The sequence below is a fragment of the Propithecus coquereli genome, unplaced genomic scaffold (genome assembly GCF_000956105.1).
Source record: "Propithecus coquereli isolate 6110/MARCELLA unplaced genomic scaffold, Pcoq_1.0 Scaffold37, whole genome shotgun sequence".
Classification (NCBI taxonomy): Eukaryota; Metazoa; Chordata; class Mammalia; order Primates; family Indriidae; genus Propithecus; species Propithecus coquereli.
The window spans coordinates 2,468,814-2,484,985 of NW_012149396.1; the positions used below are offsets into that span (position 1 = coordinate 2,468,814).

At 37.0% G+C, this 16,172-nt stretch overlaps 1 protein-coding gene across 1 annotated transcript in view; it reads left to right on the forward strand.

Annotated features, from left to right (window-relative positions):
- Positions 1-16,172, forward strand: part of DCC (DCC netrin 1 receptor) — a 1,232,106-nt gene that overhangs the window by 705,313 nt on the left and 510,621 nt on the right. The window contains exon 8 of the mRNA XM_012651723.1: positions 11,583-11,739. Within this exon, the coding sequence (XP_012507177.1) occupies positions 11,583-11,739 (157 nt within the window). The remainder of the gene's footprint in view (positions 1-11,582; positions 11,740-16,172) is intronic.

Consider the following 16,172-nt stretch of genomic DNA (forward strand, 5'->3'; position numbering starts at 1 on the left):
GATGCTGGAAAATAGGAACAGGAGGTATTATGATAAGGTCATATAATTAGTAGTGACTATGGCACAAATTTTATTGTTTTAACTTTCTAATTCTAAACTTTTTCTATGTCATGGTATCTTTACAACCAGCTCCCTATGGTCTGAATGTTTGTGACCCTCAACATTCATGTTGAATCTAATCCCCATTGTGGTGGTATTAAGAGGAAGGGTCTTTTGGGGAATGACTATGGGATGAGGGCTTTGCCCTAGTGAATGGGATTGGTATCCTTAATAAAAAAGGTTGAAGGGAGCTGCCTTGCTCATTCTGTCATGTGAGGATGCAGCAACACGTGTCATCTATGAAGCCCTCACCAGACATCAAATCTGCTGGCACCTTGATCTTGGCATTCCTAGCCTCCAGAACTGTGAGATGGACTTTTCTTTTTCCTTTTCTTTTCATTTATTTTCCTTTCTTTCTTTTTTTTCCAGAATATTACTAGGGTACAAACATTTAGTTACAAGAATTGCTTTTGTACAGTTTGAGTCACAGTTATAAGTGCGCCCATCACCTAAATAGTGTGCATTGTACCCATTAGGTGTGATTTTACCCCTCTCCTCCTCCCTGCTCTCACCTGCTTGATTTCCATTGAGTTTTACTTCCATATGTGCACATGAGTGTTGATTGATTAGTTATAATTTAATAGTGAGTGCATGTGGTGTTTGTTTTTTCATTCTCATGGTGCTTCACTTAGAAGAATGGTCTCCAGTTCCATCCAGGTTGTTACAAAAGGTATTAGTTCACCACTTTTTTAAGGCTGAGTAGTACCCCATGGTATACATATGCCACATTTTATTAATTCACTCATGTACTGATGGGCATTTTATCCAGCAATCCCACTATTGAGTATTTGCCCAGAGGAAAAAAAAAAAGTCATTTTATCAAAATTTCTGTTGTTTATAAATTACCAGTCTAATGGATTTTGTCATAGTAGCCCAGATGAACTAAGACACAACTATTACTACCTAAGCTGGATAGCAAGTTTGCCGTTGGGTTCCAAATTCTATCCCAAATTTGGATGACTCCATTTCAAATAAAAAAGGGTGGGGGGAAGAGAGAAAGAAATAAGTAGAAAAAAGAAGGGAGAAAAGAGAGAGATGATAATATTTTTGCTTCCTAGCATGACAGAGCCTCAGTAGTAACTTTAGAAATTAACCCAGCTCCACCCTAGAAGACATTTACCTAGCTACAAACTGAAAGAGAATATAGGATTGTCTTAGTCCTTTGTGCCACTATAACAAACTACCACAGTCCTTTGTGTTACTATAACAAAACACCACATTTATAAAGAACAGAAATTTATTTCTTACAGTTCTGAAGGCTGGAAGTCCAAGATCAAGGCACCGGCAGGGTTGGTTTTTTGGTGATGACTGCTCTCTGCTTTTAAGATGATGCCTTGCTGCTACTTTCTCTGCAGGGGAGGAACACTGTGTCCTCTCAGGGGCGAAGGGGTGGAAAAGGCAGAAACAGGGCAAACTCCCTCTGTCAAGGCCTTTTGTAAGAACACTTAGTTCTGTTTATAGGGCAGGGTCCTCATGACTCAGTCACCTCCCCAAGGTTATATTCCCCAAAACTGTTGCATTGGGGATTAAGTTTCCATGTAAATTTTAGAGGGGACAAAAACGCTCAAATCATAGCAAGATGTATCACCTAGTTCCAACTCCAGGATTCTTTTTCATTTTCTCAAGAAAAAATGTCATTCATCATATATACTTTTTACTTTTTGACGAGGATGAATGAATATGTGAATATAGTTGAAATACATTTTGATTTAGCTATAATAGAAACAAGGAAACAAATTTAAAATAGATACATTTATTATGGTAAATGAGCACCTGTATATTTCAGTATTTTACGTGCTTTATGTTATATTTTGAGTTATTTGATAAATTTACCAACCATAATTCAGATCAGTATGGGTGTTTAGGTAAATAATATATTTAAAGATTTTTTTTTTTTTCAGTCAAAGAAGACTTTTTAAAAGACCCCTCTTTTCTATAGGAATTAGTAGTGTTCTATTTAGAGTGACCATGGAGAGTACTGGCGTTTGATGCACAGACACAATTTATGATTATATATGTTTTTATTGCTTGGTCATCTCAAATAGTTATTCTTTTTGTTTTCTTATTTCATAGATTTAAAGTATGAGTACTAGGTTCCGGCCAATATGCCTCTTTTATGGCTTATAGCTTTACTATTATTTTCTGCACTGCAGTACATTAAAAAAGAAAAAGGATGAACTTACATGAGTGATCTCTCTGCAGTGGTTGCAAGTACTACGTGCTCACAACCCTACTTCCCAGAAGGAGACTAGAAGTGGGCAGGGTCTCTCTCTCTCCTTGTCTCTCTCAAGTGAATAGAGGGAGAGAAGGACAACACCTCCCCTGCAAAAAATAAAACCAAGGATCTAAGGAAACATGGTTCATAGACAATCTATGCCCCCTGTTGACCTCATAGCAGTGACATAATGCTCTACTTGTATAAACTTAATTGGAATAAGTAATAATTTAGTTTTATACCCTCTTTTATTCCCTTTAGGTTTATTTTCCTTTATTTTGGTGACTATACAATTCAGGGCTGAGTAGCAAGGGTCTAGAGCCAAGTGCTTTACACACTGACATTTTATAAACCTCTGTGCTCCACGTGGCCCGTGCATTCATGGCCTGGGGTGCCTCCTACACACGCACTACTGTCCTTCCACCTGAAACATAGCGTTTAGCAAACCTGTCCTGAAACTCTCACTCTTAGAGAAATTAGGAAAAAGAAGGGAAATTAGCCCATCCCGGAAATGAGCATTTGCACAGCTACACTTATACCATACCCTTGAATACATTATTTTAAAATTTATTTTAAATCCCATGGGGTAGAGTTGGAAGTTTGCCATTAGTAGAACCCACTGAGATATCAAGTATGATTGGAGCTCGTTTATTGAATTACTTGATATTCTAAAACAGTAAAAGAAGTTCTTAAAAGTACCTACATTACTAAAGAGAATATCTTAAACCTTTTGTTCTTCTTCTTATTTAAGTTGTATTATTTTCAATTTATTTTTACTTGAGTTTCTTACAGGAAACACATAGTTGTTTAACACACACACACACACACACACACACACACACACACACACACAAACTCACACACATACATGTTAAATTCCCTAGCACCGATTCAATTATTTTTTTCTTAACACCACAGCCTGTCAGCTATTTTACTTTAGTAGCGTCTCATCGCCAAAGAAAATTGCATGAAAAAGCACTGCTTCTTAAAGCCTGCCATGCTGATCTATGTCAGCAACGCGTGTGTTCTTTAGATGTTCTTCGTGGACAGAGAACTGGACTGCTTGCCAGCCTGGGACAAAGCACCATATGGCTGGGATGAGGCGAAGGATGATAAATGCACGTGAGGGATGGAAGGGACCTGTCACAGCTTGTCAGTCTTTATCCCTAGAGGAAGCTCTGGTGACAAGGGAATGATTGAAATGGCACGTTTGGGGTCCCTGGGCATGAGAAGGGGTAAACAATGACTGGGAATTCAATGACATAAACTCAAGGGAAAGGGTGGAAACAAAGCGAGCTGGGATTGGGTAGAAACATAGCTCTCTCGTAGTTGGGGAAAGATGCCAGCAAGAGACATTGATGAGAGAGATGATTAAAAGTGGCCTCACAAAGCCTTGGAATTGTGACAGATGGAAAGAGTACAATGATTAGTAAGAAAATACAGAGAAAGGAAAGAGACCTGAAATGAAGTAAACTCTTATAGCAGCAGAAATGTGGAATGACAAAGTTATAAAAAAAAAAAAAAAGAAATTAACACTAGATATTTCTCTGCAAACTGAAAAAGGAAATAAGGAAGGATATTGAGGTAACAAGAAATAGGTAGAGGAAGCACATTTGTTCACAACTTACCTGATCTATCAGATTTAGCTCAAATACTTCCCAATCCCTTTCTATTAGGGTTCCTAGATCTCCAACCAGACATCATGAAATCGGGCCAGCAGAAAGAAGTTTTCTGCTCCATGGATCTAAAGACAGACAAATAATAACAACCACCATTTATTGACTGCAAATCCTATGCTAGGTACGGTGGGCAGCCCTTAAAATCCATTTCTCAGCATCACTTAGCTACCTCATACATGAATTACTTTGTGTAAGCTTTTAAATGTAGAAAGTAAGGCTCAGAGAAGCTAAATAACTGTCCAAGTCACATAGTCACAGACTTTTAGAGTAGATATCCAATATCCAGGCCATCGAATTGCAGTTTTCTAGTCAAAAACATCTATTTACGTATATGATATATATGATGCCCTAGCCACCTCTCCAAGCTGCCTGCGGTCCTTGCTCCTCCAGTAGATAAACATTCATTTTTTTTTCCTTAAGAGACAAGCTCTCTCTTGCTCTGTTGTCCAGAATGGAGAGCAGTGGTGGATAAACTCTTTAAAAGGCACTTTCCTAAATAAGCATCTTGGACGTAAGGAAATTACTAGAAGTATTCAATGGATGCTTTTACAAACATACAATGTACAGATTTGAGCATAAAACCCTTTAGTCACACATGTTGGTTGATCTGTTTAGCAGATATGATTTTACTCCTCATTTTGTCTGAAAGGATCACAAACTCTGAGAGCTATAGCTATCTCTGCTGATATGGCCATATGTCCCCAAATTTGCTTCTCAACTTATCTATTTTTGTGGCCATAGGGAATCCTCTTTAGAATCCAAGCTTCACTTAGCACTCCTCTTTGATGTATGGTCCTAGAATAAGAATTGCACTTTCTATAACAGGTGCCCAGATCCTCTTCTGGATGCACAGGTCAGCACAAACCAAATTCCCGGGCTTCTTTTTTGCTTATTAATGAAGGTACGATATTATTTCCCTTAGAAACTATTCTTATATGAACCTTCTACATTGTTTGGTATATAGTTGGGTTTCAAAGCAGATTGGGATATATTTCCCCCTCTCCATTTGATCCAAAATGAAATGTTCTCACCCCAAACTCGCATTCTCTTAGAACCTTTCTCAGAGCTCCGTTTTTCAATCTACTTTGTAATTTAGTAGCAGATTTGTAATGATTAACATAACTAACTTGTAGTAATAGCTCAATCTCCTCTGAGTACATATTCTAAAATACCCACCTGAAAAGTTCCGAAGGGGAATTTTTTAGCTGAAGTCTAAACGAAATCTCACAAATTTGCAATGCCTTTCATTTAGCTAACCCTGCAAGCATTTATTGGATGCCTGTCATGTGACTAATATACACTGTGATAATTTGAAGGATTAAAGTGGTGAACAGTTTAGACTTCATTCTACTCTCATAGAGCATACAATTTGCTATAAATACCAAAAAGTGACTAGACCATTACAGTACAGGGAAGTGCCCTGACAGGAGGGTTCATCTTCACTTTGCTTCGGTGAAAGTCCAGAATAAAGGGCCTGCACAAGGCTGGATATCCGTGAAGTGACACTTAAACTGAAACCTGAAGAAGACTCCCAGTTAGAGCAACAAAACATTGGAGTGAAGTGTCCCAGGTCAGTTTGCAGCACACGAGAGTAACAAAGGTGGAAGCAAGAGGTCTTAATGGAATCGAACAAGTTCAGCACGGAGATATAAAAGATTACAAGGAGCCAGACCTGCAAATAAGCCTTTGCAGACTCCTCAAGCGTAACTTCCCTCCCACCCCCAGAGACATTCAAATGGCTCCTCTGGGCTTACACCTGCTTAAGACAACTGGGAAAGTAGGGCTGGTATGGGAGGAGCAATGCTGGAGGTGGGAGGAGATGGGTCTTTGAGGGTGAAGCCAAGCTGGGGAGGGAGAATTACCAAGCTTGGCTTTCCTCTCTGGAATTTGGAAATGGATTGAACAACCTTTTACACAGTGCCTTGTGCACTTCAGAAAACATTGAATGGATTAATGATTGGATGCATTCAATTTATCAAAGTTCAAAGAATGTATGATAGCACTACTACTATGATGGTTTATCAATAGTAAATTAAATAGGCATCAGGGAACAGAATGGAAATGTGTATACCTCGTGTTCTCAAATTAATTCTCCATTTATTGAAGGCAATAAATGGCTTACAATCCATGGCTTAAAATTAAATAATTCTTAGTTTCAAGCAAAATGGTAAGAACTTGATAGACATTCAATATATATTGGTTATTCATTTTTAGATACTAACTCAATAAATTATTTTATGGACATGAGGTAATGTATTTGTTAATTAGCCAGATTTAACCATCCTGCAATGTTTACATACTTCAAACCGTCATGTTGTACAGGATAAAAGCATACAATGTTATCTGTCAATTAAAAAATAAATGAAAGATTGAGATTTAATGAGATATTATGGAGGGAAATCATTTGCATCTCATATGAATTTAAAATTTTAAAAATGGTTTCAAAACTATTTTTTTAAATCCACATTTCTTAGTTTTATCAAAGTTCTTAATACACTACCACAAAAGCTATAATTCTCTGAATTTTGAAAATAGTATAAAATTTTTTTAAATGTTCATTATAATTTTTAATTATACACAGCAAAGCTTCTTTTTGTAGGTTTGTGAAATTGCTCTATGAGCTGTGAAACCTTTAAACTATAATTTAGGTTTATCCACTTCTCCATTTAGACAATAAGAAGCTAGAGTTTGGTGTCAAGGGAACAACAACAAGAAAAAAATTTCAAAAGGAAAAATAATAGATGTTTGCCCTTTGGAAAATTAAATGTTCCCATCATTTCACTAATAATATCTATTTATATTTTATTTTTATTAAATCTTCAAGCTAATAAGGAGATGTAGCTAATAAAGCAGCTAGTTAATTTGGTGGCCTCATTTATAGTATTTTACTTAGCAACATGGGGAATGAAACAGGAAATAAGTCTATTGGCTCACTGTTTAATGTAAATTAAATATTTTTGTTTTTATGAATACAGCTTATCTTTCATGCCAACCTCACAGAGAATTAGATAATGCACTATTAATGAACTGAGACAGAAATTAATTTCAGAAACAGCGTACAGTAAAAATCTAAGTGAAAAAAGTCTTTGATATCCAGAAAAATTGTAGCTGTATAGAAAAATTAACCCAATAGCATAGTTGTTACCAAGGATATTGCATCGGACATGATCAAATTATTATTATTATTTTTTGTTTCAAAACTATCGTTTGAATTTGTATTACCTTCAGAAATCACCTCCTTTTTTTGATCTTGCTGTGATAATATTTTAAAAAAGGTGTTCTTAAAAAAGAAAGACTATGTTGTTATAGTGTGGCAAATTCGCCTCCTCTTCTCCATGACAGCAGATAAAGAAGCTGTAACTATGGCAACAGTAATGGACCAGACAGATTAGGGCCAGATTGGAGATTAGGACTCCAAGAGCAAAGAAAAGAAGTCCTGATTGGTTCTTTATTGAGACCTTATTTGAAGGCAAGTTACTGTGGAGAGAAAGAATGGAGGATTAGTAAGAACAAAATTAATTCCGCTGTATAAAATAAGAAGGCATTCCTTTGTTTAAAATATGTCCTTTCCTTTTCATGTAATGCCTGTTTAATTTAAGGTAAAGAGTCCGTGATTAATTCTATTCTGAGCTTTATCAGTGCCATCTGAGTCTAGACCAGTTCTGTGAGAAGACACTCCCTGAAGCCTGGGGAGAAGAGAGAGAAGCGTATATTTCTGCTTGCAAACTCCCATTGCTCTACCTCTGGGCAGTCCCCGGATGGGTAGAGAAGTCAACTCATTTTTGATGATAATACCATGTATGAGTGAGCTGCTCTTGGGGAAAAGGGATTTGAAAACTTCCTCCTTGGTCTTTTAAAATTTATTTTTCTAACATCTTGAAAATTCCCAAAAAAGTTTCTCTAAGTTACCATTAATCATACTTAAAAAAAAATTCTCTAAAAAATTTATTAAGGATTCCATTTTCTTTAAACTGATAAGATATATTTGCTATGATATTTTGAGTAAATGTGCTACCTATGATTTCAGACTGATGTCCTAATAAAGGCAAATTTTTTTTATTTTTAAACAATGAATTTATAGAAATGAGAATGCTGAGATGAATATTATGAGTATTCTTTTTTTCTTTTAAAGGATTTTGCCAAATTGACTTCTAAGAAGGTAGTACTCACACAAACATCAAATAACAACATAGGAGAACACCACACCCTGGTCAATGCAAGATACTAACATTCGTTAAAGTCTTGACACTCTGATAGGATTTTTTTAGGCTTTATTTTAATGTGTATTTCTTTTATTGTTTGTCAAGTCGAACCCTACTTTTAAATACATTTATTTATTATTTTACTGATATTTCAAACATTCTTTTTGTATTATAAAATTAACTATTGTGTGGTATATATTTTCCAAATACTTTTGATCAGTCTTTCCAGGAGAAACAGGACCTCAACTCAGCCAAGAAGGAGAGTAGGGGTTAGTCAGATGAATGTGATAGGCTTGTTAAGTGTGGGACCTGCTTCTATGAAGGCCCTAGGGAACTGCAAGTGGTTCGGCATGAAGAGAGTATGTTTAACATAAGCATCAAAAAGCCAAGGAGCCTCCACTTATGCTCCATGAAGACAATGGCTTCATCTGTTATTCACCACTCTCTCCTCTGCACTTAGAACAAGAATGGGCAGGTGATAGATAGGTGCTCTGTGAATAGTTGCTGGATGAGCAGAGCCACTGAACACCACCTACCGTGGACACTTGCAAGCCTCTGCCCACAGATGAATTTCTTGCCACAGGAAGATACTAGGCCATTGTTCGAGAAGGGCAATGCCCTCGGAGTCAGTCTCAGCCAATGGCAAAGGAGTCAGTAGATAAATACCCCAATGTGCTACCCTCAGGCATGTCCTGCACTGACTCCCAGAGTCCCCAGTGGGATTTCCCTTTAGTTCCCCACAGTGATAACCATCTAGATAATTCACTCTTTATAGAGTTCCCTCCATGCCCTGTCTCACTTCCTGACTCCCCACTGGTATTTCTGGGACCACCTCTCCCCAAAAATATTTGCATGCAAGCCGTTTCCTGAGGCCTTGTCTATGGGGGAAGCCAATCCAAGACGACTGGCCAGGAGGAGCCAGGACAGTGAGCAGATGAAGAAGTTTGGAGCTTGCCCTGAGGTAAAGCGATATGGAGGATAAACAAGCAGTAGAGTGATAGGACCAGATTTATATTTTTATAAGCTTATTCTGGATGCTTCGCTAAAAATACATTTGAGGAAGGGGAGTTTAAGGAAGGCAGAGGAACTGGAAGACAGTTATGATAATTTCAGTGACAGAGTATGACAGCGTGGATATAAGAGTGGGTCAATTGACGAGATGTCCAGGATGGGGAATCGAGCACGTGGTCAGTGAAGGAGAGGCGGAAATAGGGGATGCATTTTGGGTTTCTGGGCTGTATGGTTGAGGGGACAGCACGGACACAGCCCAGGAGGAGAAGCAGGGAGAGTAAGTTCACTTCAGTGTGGCAGTCTGAGCTGCCTGTAGTGTGTAGAAGTAAAGGTTTTTGTCAAGAAGCTTAATATCACCCATATTTTTGAGAGAGACTCTCTGCATCCAGGCATCAATCTTTTCCCCTCCCCTTGCAACTCCGCTACAAAAGATTGACTAACTCACTGCCAGTCTTCCATTTATTTCAAATTCTGTGCTGATCAGGACAGCAAGGGGAAATTTTTTCTGCAAAGAAGTAGACAAAGAATCTGTGGAGTCAGAAATAACTTTGGACACTTTCTGCCATTCTTTAAAACCTTTCTTTGTCTGTATAACTGGTATGTATTATAAATGGATAATGTTTCTGGAACCATTAGGAAATGAAGTATTCTATTCTCCCCCAAAAATGGATTTTTCCAGCCAACAGGAGTTTAGCTGATGACAGTACTAGGGACTCAGTCAATCCCTAACTTTGATCATAACTGAGGGGAAAGGTCTACAAAATCCAGTTTGAGAATTTAAAAGTAGGCAAATGAGTACTTTTGATTTGGGGCTAGAAATTGCTGTTGAGATGAAAGACATGTTCCATAGACTTGGGGACTTGAACAAACACGAAGAAACAGAGAAATTCAACAAAGATGAATTATGAATTCACACACATGCGAGCACATCCTCCCAATACACACACATATTTAATAGAAAATTTCTATTACATATAATAAATGCCCCAAATGTTTGAAAATTCAGTTTTCTAATTGTGCATAATTCAGTTATTCCTATTGATAACAATTGTTAAATTCTGCTGTCGATATGGTGATACTCTACAAGCATGGTACACTTGTATACTTTTGTCTTGTATCATTTTTTTCTGTCATTTCCTTTACTGCAAGGTAGTTCATGAAAACTGCTTCTACTTTTTGTTAGGTTTTGTCAACTTATAATTTCTGGTCTGAATTTTCTGTGGTATTAAAAAAATCCATAAGTATGATATTTCACGTTGTGTCAAAAAGAGCGCAGACAGACTTTGACAGGAATAAGGTTTTGTAATAATTGCTTGGTTACCTGAGGCATTTATCAATACGTGTAAGTCCATGGCTATGTTATGTGATCTGGGGGTCTCCATTGATTCGACCTATAAATTAGAGCTTACTAATTCTGTTTCAATTTATGTACACCAACTTGGGCTGTGTCTTTTCTATTGTGAAACACATCTTAACTATGAAATCAATATTTTAAAGAATCAACTTAGTTATGAATTTTTCTTAAATATAAGAAGGGGATTACAATGTGTTTTTTTTTCTTTGTCAGAAATAAGATGACCTTACTGTTTATTAAAGCTATATGATCACATTTTTTCTAAGGCGGTAAACCCCACCCCCCAAAAAACTTTGTAAATTTCTATGAAATTATTGCCCTCTCTTAGCTCTCCGTGGAACTCTTCAAAATATTGGTAGATAGTCTTTGGCAAAACAGTCACTGTAAATTTAGCTTTATTTTTAACATATCTTAAGTTTATATTCTGAACCATAACACTATTCTTCAAATATACATACATGCATTATTTATTTATTTGTTTATTAATTCATCCACATTCTTATGTATTCAACCCCTGCCTCATTCCAGAAAGAATTCAGGGAGATATATTATTAATTACTTAAAACAATCTGCTTCTTGTCCAAGTCATTTTCTGTTATCACTTAAAGTCATGAGAAGTATAATTTGTTTACAATATTCAATTATATTATCCACAGTTCTAAGGTAAGGTCTTTCTAGAACTCATGTGCTTATTAAAAATTCACATTACCCAATTTCTTTCCTTGTTTCTTGCCTAAGTATTTTTTTTCTTATTGTCATGGATCCCACGAGTAATAAAAACTGGACAAATATGCAGTGGAATCATATATGTTGTTATTAGCCACCCTTTTAAAACCCCCAAAACGTGAACATATTAATACCTTGGATTCTGGTTACCGTGTGCTTCCCTTGGTTTTCCTCCTTCCTTTAGAACCTGCAGGACTGTAACATGGCAATGCTCGCTAATAGCCGTCTCTGACTTCTTGCCCAATTCCCACCCATGGCACTGACACCTCTGACATTCTCATCTCCTTCCTCCTTAGCTGTCCCAAGCTCCAGTGTCCTCCCTTCAGCTCCCAGAGATGTGGTCCCCGTCCTGGTTTCCAGTCGATTTGTCCGTCTCAGCTGGCGCCCACCTGCAGAAGCAAAAGGAAACATCCAAACTTTCACGGTCTTTTTCTCCAGAGAAGGTGACAACAGGTAGGTGATGCTACCGCTAAAATTCAGCCTAATCTGCAATCTCTTTATATGTACACATGCAGTAATAGCAATGGCAGATCTTGAGCAGGAACTTTGGAGATTCTGTGAAATCCCTACTCTGTGTCTTTCCCTCGTTACTAAATGGAGATGAGTGGTTTTTAAGCAGGATTGTTTACAGAATCAAATAAGTATATAAAATAAGTTTATAAAAACTTACTTGAAAAAAGATAAGAATGTGAATATGTAATATCAATGCTTTGTTTCTTTGGTTTTCAATGTGATGAACAGAGAACAGAATTAGGCTTAATATCGATAGAACAGGGTATAAAAGAACCACTGTGGTTAGTTTGTAATCCCAACTCTGCCATTGACATCATGTGATCTCAAACACATGATTTCTCTGAGGCTAATTTTACTCTTTAATATGGAGAAAATAATAATGTTTATCTTGCAATATTTTTGTTAGGATTAAATTAGGCTGTCTATATAAAGGATAGCAGAATGTCTAGTATTTAGTAGAAATTGTTAATGTGAATATTATTACCGACTAGACAAAAATGAGGTATATGTGTCTGGTTTCAAAATTACAGTCTTCTGGAGCTTTTTTGTCCCCAATATTTTTCCCTTAAAAAGTTTTGCCATTTTAAGACTATGAAATTTGATCCATAAGTCTAAGATACATTCTGGGTAAGTTTCATGTGGAAAGAAGCAGTGTTGCATGTACTGAGCTTCTGGTCTCTCAAGTCTTTGAGTGCTTTAAACACATAGTGACCTTTTAGAGACTTCTCAGATCCAAAAGGGACTTTATAAGTAGGACTTGCATAAGTGGTATTTAGTGCAAAATGGTGCAGTATGATGACCAGGTGGTACAATACAACTCCTCAATGCTGGGTCTCAAAATGCTTTTCTTTCTACTTGGCAACAACAGTTAATGCATATCCTTTTTAAGTTTTATTGTGTCTTACAATTTGACCTTTCTTTAAAATGAAAAGAAAGAAATAGACATACATACACAGACATGCTAAGACCATTCATTACTGTGAAGAAGCAGGCATTTGTTTTAGTCTCACCTCTGTAACTATTTAACTTTGTGATTTTACAATGTCTCATAAGTTCCTTGAATCTCTGTTTGTGTACGGTTGTGAAAACTAAGGTAATATTGATGATTCTTACCCAATTATCTTCATGTTTTTACATGGATTTTCTGGAGGTGCCTTAAATTCTACCTGCCCAAAACCATACTCACTGTCTCCTCCTTAAATATATATATATTTTTTTCTCTCTTCTTGGTTTATTTTAGTACCTTCCATCGAGTTGACCAAGCAAAAAACCCAGGCCATATTTTACTCCTGCCTGCCTCCCAACACTGCATTCTTCAAGTCTTGTCACATCCACCTTGGCCATAGCTCAGCCATGCCACTTTATTCTGTGACTTCCATCATCATTTCTCTGATCTCTGGAAATAACTTCTCACCTTCTAATCCATCCATCCTCACTGTCTGTAGTTATCTTTTTGAAATGTAGTTTGGATCACTCATTCCACTGCTCAAAGATGTAAATGTTCTTAAGTTTAAGTACAATAACATTTCTATATAAAGACATGCACATAAAAACTTTCAAACTCCATTTAATGGAAGTCTAGCTCTGATTTATACATAGGGAGAAGTGTGGTTTCTATAACTTATAATGGCTAAAAATATGCCACTTAAGTCCAAATAGCTGGATTGAAAATGGTCCAACTATTTATCAGATGTGTGACTTTTGTGTATTTAATTATGCATAAAACAGGAATAATACCTCTCTGCTAGAATGTTTAAAAGGAAGATAAATTCCACCTCTCAGGATTGTTATGAGGACTAAATGTTGGAATTCGGGTAAAGCATTCAGAGCAGTCACTGCACACAGGCAGAATGGAGAGTCTCAGAATGGCATGAGCGTAGAGACAATGTGGAAAAGAGGCAGAAAATAAGGTTCAAAGGAGAGGAGGAGGTAGAGGAGGAGGAGAAGTTGAAGTTGCCATGTTTGAGCAAAATACTGATTTTCATAACTGCTCACAGTTGCCTGCTTATAATACCATTTTGCCCTTTCCTCTTCTATTGAAATCTTCTTATCTTTCAAGCCCAAGCATGGATCCTCCATAGCCCCTTGGTTACTCACTCCCATGGCCATAACATGGACTTTGACAACACAAATCATTGCAACCTCTCTATTATCCCAGCTTTACAAATTATATTCTTGCCTGTCTCTCCAGACTCTTATCTCCCTATCTTCCATTTAGGACTTTTACCACAAACCTTTGATTCCACAGGGACCTACAATTCATTAATCCTATGGATGTTTTTACAATCTCTCATCCTTCCTGTTTTCCTCCACTCGTTCAACAGCTAAAATTCCATTACTGAAAACACTTGCTCACTTACATCAATGTTTTGCTGGCTTCTTTCATTTCACAATGCATGCTTAGCAAAATCCAACTCAAGTAAATGTAACTTTGTACCTACTCTTTACTTGTACTCTTGTAGCTGAGTATAGCTGGAGGAAAAGGTACAAACAGGCCAACTCCTCTCACTTTGAATTCATAGCTACTAATCTCATGTTGCCCATTAATGCCACTGGCAATTATACTGCATTTATCAATCCGCCTCTTTTTTCACGCATGTTTCTAATGATATTTCGTGCCTTTCCTCTCTTCTCAGATCTCCAAGAACTTCCCCCTTTCCCTCAATCTTAGTTGACCTTGCTGCTAATTTCCTGGAAAATCAGAAGGGAAATTCTACATGCTTTCACATCTGAATTATTTACCCAAGTGTGTCATTAAGCATGTAATCTGTCCTCGAATTTCTATAAATATACTGCCTGCACTTTTAACTAAAGCCAAACCTTTACTTGTGCACGAAATCCCATCCTTTCTTGCAACATAAAAGAACAAATCTTCAGCCATTCTTTCTCTCTCCTGAATTTTCAATTTCTTCCACTTGGAGGATCATGTCTAGCAACGTGTAAGCATGCAGTTATATTTTCTTTAGCAACAAATTCTCCCTCAATCCCATTTCCCTCTCCTCTACCACGCCATTCTCTGTTCCCTTCTGTACCAACATTCTTTGAATTGTCTAACCTCACTCCAATATCTCACCTCATATTGCAATAATGATTTTGTTCCTAGTACTTTATTGCAACTGCTCTGACAAGCAGGTTACCCATGACCTCCATGTTGCTAAACCCAATACCTAATTATGGTCCTCTCATTACTTGGAAAATCAGCAAATTCTGTCACATTTGATCACTTCCCCAAACTCATGCTTCACTGGGTTTCTATTACACACATTTTACTGGTTATACTCTAACCCCTCTGGCCACTCATGTTCAGACTCTTTTGCTTTTTACTCCCAAGCTCCTTGATCTGTGAATATTGAATTGCTTCAGGGCTCAGGACTTGGAGCTCTCTTCTCATCCACTTCATGTCTTTATATTCTGTCAATATGCCAATGTCTTCCAAATTTGTGTCTCTGGTCCTAACTTTTTACCTGCAACCAGCTTCCTGCTTGATTTCTCAACATTAGTGTCCCATGGGCATCTAAAATTTATGACAATACCAAATACCTACTTTCTTTCAACCCTAATCCCTCCCCAATACTTTATCATTCCAGAACTTCCCCCATCACATTGAAATCTTCATATTTCTCTCTAATCAGGTCAAAATCTTTGGAATAATTCTTAACTCCTCTCTTTGTTATACCCCATAACAAATCCATCATCAAGTCTTGGCAGTACCATCAAAATACATCCTGACTCCATGAAATAATATGATACCTGGCATTTGCTATAAAATAATACAAACAGGCAGTCTATGATTTTATATTTTGGGCTGAGTGATGAGAATAAAGACATTCATTCTATTATTCTGTCTAGTTTTATATTGCTTAATTTTTATAACAAGAATCAAATAAACAAATGAAAATAAAACATATACTGAATCCTGCCACTTCTTAGTCCCACCTTTAAGCACAAGCAAGTCTCATCTGAACTATTGCAATTACGTTTTGAGTCTAATCTAACCCTAGAAGCTGGAGTAAACCTTTTAAAACATGAGTTAGATTGTATTATTTCTCTGCTTCAAAATGCCCCAATGACTCCCTGTCTTATTCAGAGAATTAGCAGAAATACTTGCTGCTTTGGTCCATTTTTACCTTTCTAACCTCATCACTTACTGGTCTTACTATTCTTTTATCTGTTCTCTCCTTTCTTATCTCACTGGCTTTCTTGTGCTTCTTCAATATGCTAAGAATCCTCTTCCCTTGAGACCTTGGCACTCACTGTTTAGTCTGCCTAGAATGTTCCGTAACTTCCACTAAATCTTTGCTGCTTTGTTATCTTGTCATGGAGATCTTTCCTGACTCCTAGCTCTCTCTATGCCCTTTTTCATTCTTATTTTT